Consider the following 11,437-nt stretch of genomic DNA (forward strand, 5'->3'; position numbering starts at 1 on the left):
TTTATTTGTATGTCAGTGTGTGCCTTCAACCCAATCTGTATTCTATGCTCAATACTAGCCTAGGACGACCTCCTCTCACTTCATATAATTATGTTTTGGTATCGCATTTTCCTTTTGTATGCTATAAAAACACAAAACTACATCACTTATATATTAAATATGAATATATGTTGTTATTGCATTATATTTGTTACATTTACATGTTTAACTCACTTTCACTTTTCTAATCTTGCTGCTCTACTGTTTGGTTAATATCTGACATGTCAACACAAGGCATACACGTTTGTCTGTGTAAAGCTGGGCTCTTCAAAGGATGAAAATATGAGGTTATTTGTTTCTGGGAGTAAAAACTGGGCTGACAAATTAGTCTTTAGAAATTAACCATTTATTTTTGAACCATTTATTAAGAAACTATGATGTGCTTTTTCATAAAAAGAATGTTTGAGCACATTTACCCATTACCTAGTCTTAGGGAAGCCTTTCACATCTAAAGCTGGTACATTAGCAGCATACACTTACAGTAAATCCATTCACTAAGATATGAATAATTCCACTTTTGTCATAATTCCATACTGGTCTGTGTCACCCAGTATATTGATCAAACACCATATACATACATTTATAATTATACATAAACACATTGAATATGAATGCATATGCACTTGTCACTATAACCCATGTTCCAAGTTTGTGGGGTTTTATCTGTAATATTTCTAATTGTCTCCTGATCTTTGAGATGTTGTATTTCTCCCTAATTGGCCTCCTGTGGGTATACTTGATTGTTATGTAAACTACAAACTTGAGAGATTAACTTCTGTGTCCTTTTACTTTTGTGTAGTTAGGAACTGTAACACCACAACCTATCAATACACAGAACCAATCCAGCAAAACTCACATGCCATCTCCTGCCACTGAACACTGTTTGCCGATGGAGCAGCTGGTCATTTAACTGCTACAGTATTTTCCATTTCCTTTTCTATTGCAAGTTTTCCACCTAATACCCCTTCTCCCCCTGTCCTGTTACCCTTTAACTCATTCACTCGTCTTGAGTGTTTAATTGATACTGTTCCTTTGTAATACTCTAATGAGACAAATAGTATTGGCAATGGTATAATTTTTTTCTTAAGTGTATAATGTATTAAGGTGAAAATCTGGCCAATATTCAAATGCTTTTCTATTTCTTTCTATACAATTTAGATCTATATAGATATAGAAATACATACTGGTACAGGCACAAGTTAAGTATTGTCTCTGGTTTGTATAATGGAATGGTATCAATGTCTGTTGAAATGTGGGTTTCGGTGTCAGTGTCAGCATATTTCTAATGCTGCATACAGGACTAGAATGGGGAAATGCATTGCAAATGCAACTGATGACAGCCCTGTAAGATCCAAGTTCAACTTGGTATAGACAAAACATTGTCACAATAAGAGAGAAATACTGAAACTTTTCATCATTCCTTTTGCATTGTTGCTGTGAACTGTTTAGTCCTATTACACATTACTGTCTATGTCAATCACACTGATAATAAAATTACATCATCAATATAAAAATGTAATAAAATAAATCATGGTTCTCTTATTCTCCTTCAATAAGATTATAATTTAGATTATTCTATCATTATAACCCTTACTACATAACTAATGAAATTTTATCAAGATCTTGCGCTGCACAACAAGAGATCCACCAAAAGAACGAAATTCCAGGCAGAATTGAAGGAATCCATAATTAAAGCATACTCTTGTTGAATGTCTAAACCTACTACTAATGAAAAAAAAAGTCTAAATAACAAAAGATATCAATAACTGAATGGCAAAATTGAAATCATTCACCCTTTCACAACTTGTACTAGCCCTGAGCATCTGGTGCACCCGATGATAAATGTTAACCACAACAGCTGTGGTACTAATGCAAGGACAGTGGTATCCCAGGTGCACCACTGATGTACTTTCCAGACTGGAGCAGCAGTAGTAGACTGCTTATAGTACAGTAAAAAAAAAAAAAAAAATCAGTTACAGGAGAAAGAAAGTAATAAGAAGAAAAAATATAACATATGAAAATAAATAAATCTAAGAAAATACACAAAACACACATATACATACAGGTATGCACACGCATATACACGAACACACACACACACACACAAAATAATAATATATAACTAAATACATGAAATTGCTAATACTTTCAAGAAGTACAAGTAACCTACCTGCCCACTCTGTTGTTCCTAGTTGCGGCTCCTCAAACTCCAAAGGTTGCGGGTGGCCCAGAAGGTCTTGCTTCATATAGTGCTGTGACTATAAAGAGAAAAGCTGGTTAATTCAACTGCTTATATTCAGGGAAAGCCATCATCCATGAAACTGCATAAAGTTTATTTTTATTTCATTTGAATTATTATCTCTTGTCTTATCATTCCCACTACTCATAATGTTTCTTGTAAATAATTTTATTTTACTTTGCAGCATTAATAATCATGGTCAGGATTAATCTAGCAATACCAAAGTGAGAATATTAATTAAACATACAAAATTCAAAAACCAATATTAAATACAAGAAGTGTAGATACATAATATATATACAAGGTGTCAGTTGAAGCAAGCATTTGGCTTTTGAACATGGGAATTATATTTATATAAAAATAACAATTATCTATAAAACAAAATAATTTACAATAATAAAAGCAAAGAATGGGATGCATTTGTAAGCAAGATTACCACAAATACTCATAAATTTGTGTTTGCGATGTTAACTAAAAAAGCAACAATAAATGCAGAAACAACAAACAATATATACTATATTGCTGCATGATACACTTTATCCCCATCCCCCCACCAAAGTCCGACTTTTTTTTTTTAACCCTTTGCCGACGGGTGGCATGTACGTACATGCCATGGTGTATGTATGGACATGCCATAAGTTTTTTATTGTTACAATCATGGCAAAATATTATTTTTCTGCCACTGAAAGTGTGATTTAGTCGTTTTTAACACTTTCTCATTTTTACTATGAAAAAAAAAAAAAAAAATCTTCAAAGTATTACGAAGAAACGGCAAGGGATGCTGGTATTTGGCATGAGCGGTTGCGCATGCTAGGGTAACGATATAAGCCCCCAGCAGCGAGGCCCGGGCCACTATGAATACTACCCGTCGGGAAAGGGTTAATACAAATTTTGGACCACTGCTTTCAACAATGGTATTACTTTTAACATTTAGTTTTTTTTTTAATGATACATCTGTGTAACTAAGCATAAAATGTCTAGTGTTTTCCCATATCCTTCTATAGCATTGTCTTTACAAATTATCTAGTTTATATGTCCTATTTCATGACAGCATAAATAAGACATATCAAACTAAGATTTCCCTGAAATGTTATTCTCCTGTAACTATTACTGATATTGAATTAACAATAAACAAACTGTGAAATGAAAACTATAAGCCATCACCTCTCCTGAGACTAGAATGGCAATCTAAGAAGAGCAACTATAGTGCAAGCAGGAGGATACGCAAAAATAAGGAATGCTCAACTCATTTCAAAGCCAAGATGTACAGACTACGAAGCCACAGCAATAAAGAATCATATATATATATATCTTATTCTTGAACTTTTAACTAACCATAATTTAATCCCATAACAGAATTTACCGACACCATACCAAGCTACAAACTGAGCTTTGCATGCAGTCAGATTTTTTTGGAAATGAGGCTAAAAGCAAACTTTAAGCCTACACTTGCGGGGCTCTATCTTCTTAACCCAAAGCTGCCAGGGATGGGATATAGATACATGCCATGCCCATTGGGAGTTTAATTTATTAACTGTTTTTAAACATAAATGACTCCATAAGTACTAGGTAACCAATGAGCCAATTGTGAGAACAACCTCACACCTGTTTACCTCTTTTCTTGATTTTCGAAAATATTTTCTGATATCAAACACTGCTGTAATGTAATGTAATGTCAATAACACTATAATAATTATAATGTCTACAACCAAAATAACAGTATGGATATTGAAAGGTGAAATGAGGTGAGGTCATGAGGTTTACTTATTGTGGCTAAGCACTTGCAGAGCCATCTATGTGTAGAGACATTTCACAAAACACTACAAAAGTGAATACAACATTTTCCTTGAGGCTTTAAGTTAATAACAAATAATTGTTTAGCACCACTGGAATATTCAATGATATTTATTTAAGCTGAAGTGTTTTCTATAGACATAGGTATTTAACAAGAAACAACTGCATTAAAAAATAGAACATGAATGTCATGCATTTGACAAACAGATCACAATTCTCTTTTTTTTTTTTTTTTAAGAAACAATAATAAAGAGCATCAAATAAGTATTTCAAAATCCTCATAATAGATAAACTATCTAAATTGTATAAAAATGTACTCAAAGATTAGAATAAAAAAAAAAAAAAAAAAAAAAAGGATAATTTTTATAAGCATTCTATAAATGTTGCTAAGAATCAACCACTTTAGCGTATCATTTTTTTTTTTTTTACACCTTTCTGATATACACAACACAGTCAAGTCTTCTATTTTAAAAATAATAATTAACCTGTTGGACCTTAGTGTCAGAGAAGTCTTGTCATGGAAAAATCAGGCCGAGGGGCGGGGTGACAGGAGAATCTTGTCATATGATAATGTTGCAGAGTGACAGGTGACAGGGTGTGCTGCCTTGAGTGCACAAAGTTTTCAGAGGGAGATGACTCAGTGGGTCTTTAGGAAAGGCTCTTGCACTATTTCCACCAGTAAACAAGAGTGGAATGTACCATCTGTGAGGCATGTTTGGAAGAGTGCCCGTACCAGGGAGGCCACTATATCCGGAGCCTATTCCTACTTGCCCTTAATGGCGGTGCAGGATGTGTTGCAGAAAATTGAATAATACAAAAATATAAAAGAAATTATTCAGATAACATAATGCTACTTATTATTACTGCTAACGAACAGAGAGCAAATACCTTGCTGAAAACAGTCTATTACTTTCTTGATACAACATAACAAATGACAAATATACACCTCTGGAAAACTGTAAAAGAGCAAAAAACACATTTCCAGAAAAGAGCTAATAGCACTGCAAAGAGGAGGCAAGGAGTCGTAATACCACTAACAAGTGATTGTGTGGGCCAGGCCTACAAGCCACATCCAGGAGAGTCACCACTCAAACCTTATACTGTTTTTGGTCCACATATTAGCCACAAAAACACTCGGATCCAACAGGTTAAGCCTTGAGGAGGCCATGATATGGGCCAAAAATTTCATTATTTCCCATATCAGTTACCTGCCAGATTTTATTTCCCCTTGCAACATACACTCAGACCTACAGAAATGATTTTCAAAATCACTCAACCTGCATAAATAATCATAATTGCAGATGACCTAATAATACATAGATAAAAAAAAAATATCTATGGTTCAAGGAATCAGAAGATTTGTTTGTATTTCTCTTCTTCTTCCTTTCATGGATGCTGAAAAAAAACTCCAATTCACATCTCTGGTTTCGAAAGAGACAGACGATACGCTTGCCATGAATGTTGTAGGCATATGGAGGCCATTTCCTCCTCAGGTGCTCCCTTTACAAAACCTATATAATGGTTTCATTAAATGCCATGTTTTACAAAAAATTAAGAAAATTATTCATCATAAGGTAGCAAACACAGACTGGCAGGACAAAAACATGTCCTTGCTAATTATTTCCCCCCTTCAAAAATTGGAAGGGGGGAAAAAAAAAAATCTTTTTTTCTCAATGCCAAAGTTTAAAGACAGATATTTAGCCAAAAATAACCTTTTACTACTGTATCTTCCAAACATCCCTTTATTACCAAAGGCATCTACAACTGGGGAAAAAATTTTGAGACTAAGAAGTTTCTTATCCATCAGCTTTCTTATCTTACAGGCTTTGAATAGGAAGCCAAGTGTTTAAACAAGTCTATTTAGGTTGTGGTGACAGAGAGCTATCCCCCCCCCCCTTATTCATATACCACCTCCTACCCTAGTGGTCCCTAGCCTCCGGGCTAGTACAGTGGTAACATGTTGGCCTCTCATCCGAGGGGTCGGTGGTTCGCGCCCCACCCAGGTGCGAGAAGTTGCAATTGTCGCCTGGAGGTCACTGCTGTGGCTGGGCACAACGGTGGGTAAGGACTAGGTTCAACTGAGTCAGCACCAGCTGACACATGTGAGTGAGTCGGCATTAGTCAACACAGGCCAGGCTCCCCTCATGGCATAGCCCGGGCGAGGCTAAGCTTCGCATATTGGACTTATCCTTACCTTAGTGGTCCTTCTATCCCATTGTCTCTTTCTACCCTCTCTGTGCCACTGCTGACTCCTACGCCCTCCCTCCCTTGCCTTGCCCCTCCCCCCTACACTATTCTCCCTGCTTGAAGTCACTTCTTTGCATGACTAAGCTACCTGCAGTTGTGTTTATCATATTTACTTATCATTTTTTTTATGATATACAAACATATAGATGAATTATTCACTACTATATAAATTATGATGAACGTCCCTCTTATTTACATCAAAAGGGTTTATTCATCAAGGATTATTCATGTATTAAGATTTGACAAAGGTTTAATGGAACAGTTAAAAGTTACATGAACTCTGCTACATAATTGTGCATACATTAGTTAAATCAGTATGCTTGGTGTTATAAAGTCCATCCCAGAAAGTAATGCAACCCAAACCATAAACACATCTGAATTCTTACACTGATGAGGCAACCTACTGAAAGAATTCCAAAGTTGAAGCATACTACAAACCGAGTCAATGGATTATGAAAATCATTATCAACAAAACCTGAAAAATGTAATACATAATCCTTGATGTAAAAACCAGTAAGCTTTTTATTATTATTATTATTATTATTATTATTATTATTATTATTATTATTAAGGTTTAAAGTATCCTTAACATCATTAATAGACCTTTCAATAAATTGTACATGTAGAATATGCATCTATTATAGCTGTTTTCACAACTGAAATGTCATTACAGCTTGTGTTTGACAATAGTGGCTGAGTCAGAAAAGAGGAGAGCAACAACGAAAGCTTTCCAATCTTTAAGATGAAATCAAGGCCATCCCTGAATAACTTATTAATTCATCTTCTTTAGAAAATATAAAGTATCTATTCAATAATAATAATAATAATAATAATAATAATAAATAATCATAATAAATAATAAATAAATAAATAAATAATAAATGAATAAATAAATAAATAAATAAATAAATAATAATAATAATAATAGCAGCTTGTTAGTGGTATAAAGAGCCACATATATTTACAACTTATAATAAAAGATTAAGTTTAATTTAACTTGGTCTCAGACCCAGTGTTTCATAAGAACCTTTGATGGCTATTCTGCTAATCAGTTCTCATATAATGTTTGCTTTCCTCTCTCTGTTTGTGTTCTGCTTTTCATGTAATTGGGAACAATTATATGAAATGCATTGGCACTTTAGAGAGGATGCAGATAAAAAAAGGCCATAAACAATGGCTTGCACATGCATTACTGCATTACAGGCTTTAACATAAATATCCTGTATTTGTCAGTATCATACTGTGAACTGCTGGAGTGCATTTCATCTTTACAGAATTTTACCTCGCCTCCGCATATGATTTATATGTTTCATCAACTACACAGTGAAGCAGTGATACAGGTAATGTCTTACCTACACAAGCTGTAACCTAATACCTATTTTACTTCATTTAATATTATTCTTTTCATTAAATTTACTACAGTGTACAGAGCAAAGAAATGATGAATACATGCCCAACATTTGTAATATTCTCTCTAGTTTACATTTCTTGGCTTCTCAATTCTAACGTCATAAAGAAGAACAGGCCTGATTATAAACTGAGAACACATGTACGGTACACAGATGGGCAGCAACACCAACATACTATGAACCAGCAAGTTCCTTAGCTCTGGAGATTAGCCAGGGCTTTTCTACTAGTATACAGTGACTATAGCATCCCACTTTGTTAAAAGAAAGGTAATTCACATAAATTTCATCTTGTGCACTTGTGTAGTCTTGACTTTTACTGCCAACACAAAAGAATGAATACTGAGATTATAAGTTTCAATGAAGACATGTCATTCATATTGTCATTAATGCTGTGTTCTTGATATAACTCCATGCAGAGTGACAAATTGAAGATTCTAGCAGATTCTGACAATATCCTAACAAAAATTATATTAACCCTTTCCCGACGGGTAGTATTCATAGTGGTCCGGGCCTCGCTGCTGGGGGCTTATATCGTCGCCCTAGTATGCGCGACTGCTCATGCCAAATACCAGCTTCCCATGCCATTTCTTCGTAATACTACGAAGATATGTTGTATTTTCAGTTTTCATTATTTTTTAAAAGTCTCTACTTGCCATACTTCCTGATAAATCGAGACTGAAGGGTATTTTTGTTGTTATATAGACTCCGTAGTTGATTATTATTCAGTCTATAGTCTGAATAAAATAAGTAATGTGCGGCATCATGGAGTTGAAATCGTCGGTTTGTTGCGACTTAATCACACTTTCAGTGGCAGATAAATGATATTTTGCGGTGATTGTAATAAAAAATAACTCATGGCATGTCCATACATACACCATGGTATGTACATCCATGCCCCCAGCAGATAGTTCCGCCATGCCATGGCATGGAACATCATATAATAAGAAACACTGACTTGAAATTATACCTAGCAAAATAAGAAAGTTACCCTTAATTGCTTGATCTCATTAACACTGCCTGTTGATGACAAAAACTGACTATAACTAATACTCCAACTAACATACCTCCTCTGATGGCAAGAAAAAAAAAAAAAAAAAAAAAAAAAAAAAGATTCTCTACCCCAGACTCTGTATGTCTACTAAATACTTCATAGGTCTAATTCTTTTTCTTAAAGCAAAGGTAAAATTAAATTAAGTATATTAAGTCTGATTCTAAATAAAACTTGTTCAAGTAACTTTACAACTAATATCCTTTTTAAGAAAAGACATAATAACAAACATCAATGGTATATATTCCCAAGTTATATTCATGCATTAAATTGGCAAACAAAAATTCATGCAGAAGCAAAAAGGGAAGAAAAGAATTTACAAAAATGTGACACACACATACTTGTTACAAAAAAAGAAAGTTACTTCTGTACCAAATATGCCACCAAAAATATCAACCAAAAGCTACACACTTAACAGTACAATATGGCTGAAAGTAGTAAGAAGCTTACATGAGGTGGAGACTGCAGATGCTTGAAAACTGGTCTGGTCATCGCTGGTTGTAGTGTTGTGGAGCGGCCCCGAGGGTGGTGGGGGTACCCCCGGCTGTAGTGGGGTGGTGATGCATGATCCAGGTTGTGTGTCAGTCCAATGGCAAGGGGGTCACACAGGTCAGCATCTGGCTCCAGTGATGCGAGACCCAGTATGTGGTCTTGATCCTCGTCTTTAATTTCGACCATGATGCCCGTGAAGTCCACATCTTTATTTTCTTTATCTGAATCGTTCATTTCCATGTGATCTACAGACGCATGAAGCCTCAAGATGATAGTTCCTTTTTCCAGCAAGATTTGGCGTAGTTTGCATGCGTCCCATAAGCTGTGGCCATTTTTTATTGGGGAAACCTTTATATTTACATTTCTAGAAGTTTGTAATTTATCCTCTATGTCATCTGCTCCATTCTCAAATCTCATTCGCTTGGCACTGGGTTCAATCTCCTCACTAGAATCAGCATTGTCACAATTTTCTCCAACAGTATGTGGAGCTGATGCACTAATATCGGTCAGCTCACGATCAGTTTCCATTTCATCAGGATGGAAGTCTGCAACCCCATCAGCTGCACCTATAACACTGTTGATCACCAAACCACCAATACTGTCAGCTTCATCTGCACTGCTGTCAATCAGTGCCAGATCAGCTGCAGCAAAGGACGGATCACCTGACACAGAAGCTTCCTGAACCTCCTCTAGAGGCTGTAAACTGCTGCCAATTGTAACAGGTTGCAATTGTTCAGCATCCACTGATGAGACATTGTCTGGACTAGCAATGGCACTACTGTGAGAGGATGGTATTACAGGAGTTACAAAGTTCCCTTGTACTTCACTGATTTTACCAACTTTCACCTGTTCCCTCTCCTCTGCATTGACAATCACTGGAATGGTCTTCACTGGCACTTCGGGAGCAACATCCTGTTCCCTCCACACCTTGGGTGATTCTACCGTATTCACCTCGTGGCCGTCATTAATTTCGTCCACTTTCTTAATGGTCAACTTGCTCCCTTTAGCTACATCCTCACTTTCTAGAGGTTCCTTCAACTTTTCTGTTACAGATATGGAATCAGGCATACTATCAGCTGTCTTTTCTTTACTTCTTTCACTTGATATGTCACTCTGCTCAACTTCGGCACCACACTCACTTGATGAATTCTGAACTGTTCTTGATGAATGAGCTTTCTGTGATACACTACAGTCAGAAACTACTGAAGAGTCTGACTCTTCTTTTGAGGAAACTGACAGTAAAGTGTCCGCAAGTGCACTTGGACATGACAGTGGAGAGCCTGAAGACTGATTGGCTGCAGCTAGAACTTTTGATGACTGCTGGTCTGAGAATACTGTTGGCAGTGATGATGACCTGTCAGTCACAACTAAAGGTACCTTAGGTGCTCTGTTCTCAGATACTAGTGCCTGCACCTGTTCCTGAGATGATGAGCTGACCAACCCCTTGATATTTTCTTCAGCAACTGAACTTGAGAAAGAAGATGTAACAGGCATTGTCTGAATTTTACTTGATGGGGAAATACTCTTGGTGTTATTGTCTGACAATGCAGCCCCATGATCTGTGTTATTTTTATCTGTTAATGAAGCACTATTAGGAATACTTTCCTCTGTATTATTTCCTACTACATCAGAAGTCTTTAATGAAGTTCCTGATTCACCGGTTGTTTTTTCCGTAGAACTTTCATTACATGTTGTTATACTATCTGATGCAGACTCAGTGGATATCTCTGCTCTTGTGTTTGACTTCTCTACAGATCTCTCTGTATCAGTAAGTGGGTGGTTTGCAGGACAATTATCTAAAGGACTTTTAATTTGTACATTTATTTGCTCCTTATCTTCCTTTCTTGATTCTTCACTGTCCCCTAATACTGTGGGCTCCTGATTATGCTTAAGAGGATCGAGAATTATGTTTGGCACCACACCTAAAGAACTTTCCCTTGCAGCAGCAGCAGCAGTAGCAGGGTGTTTGGTGGACTCTTTTGGCACCTCACATGATAAATATTGCAAGGGGTCTCCATCCACTTTATTTGGCTTCTCAGGAGAACTTTCTGCAGGTGGTTTACCCTGAGAATCACCAGGGGTAGGGGAAGGGGGTGTGATGCAAACCACTGGTACCTCAAGAGACATCTTTGGAGGAGGTTTAGAAGAGGTTTGTGTCTCCAATGCCTG

General features: G+C 36.2%; 1 protein-coding gene across 1 annotated transcript in view; it reads right to left on the minus strand.

The window, feature by feature from the left end:
• The window catches only part of LOC119579002, a gene marked incomplete in the record, with an annotated part of 53,553 nt that overhangs the window by 40,816 nt on the left and 1,300 nt on the right, over window positions 1-11,437 (minus strand). The window contains 2 exon segments of the mRNA XM_037926696.1: window positions 2,210-2,297; window positions 9,227-11,437. Of these exon segments, the coding sequence (XP_037782624.1) occupies window positions 2,210-2,297; window positions 9,227-11,437 (2,299 nt within the window).

Source organism: Penaeus monodon, chromosome 11 (genome assembly GCF_015228065.2).
Source record: "Penaeus monodon isolate SGIC_2016 chromosome 11, NSTDA_Pmon_1, whole genome shotgun sequence".
Lineage (NCBI taxonomy): Eukaryota > Metazoa > Arthropoda > Malacostraca > Decapoda > Penaeidae > Penaeus > Penaeus monodon.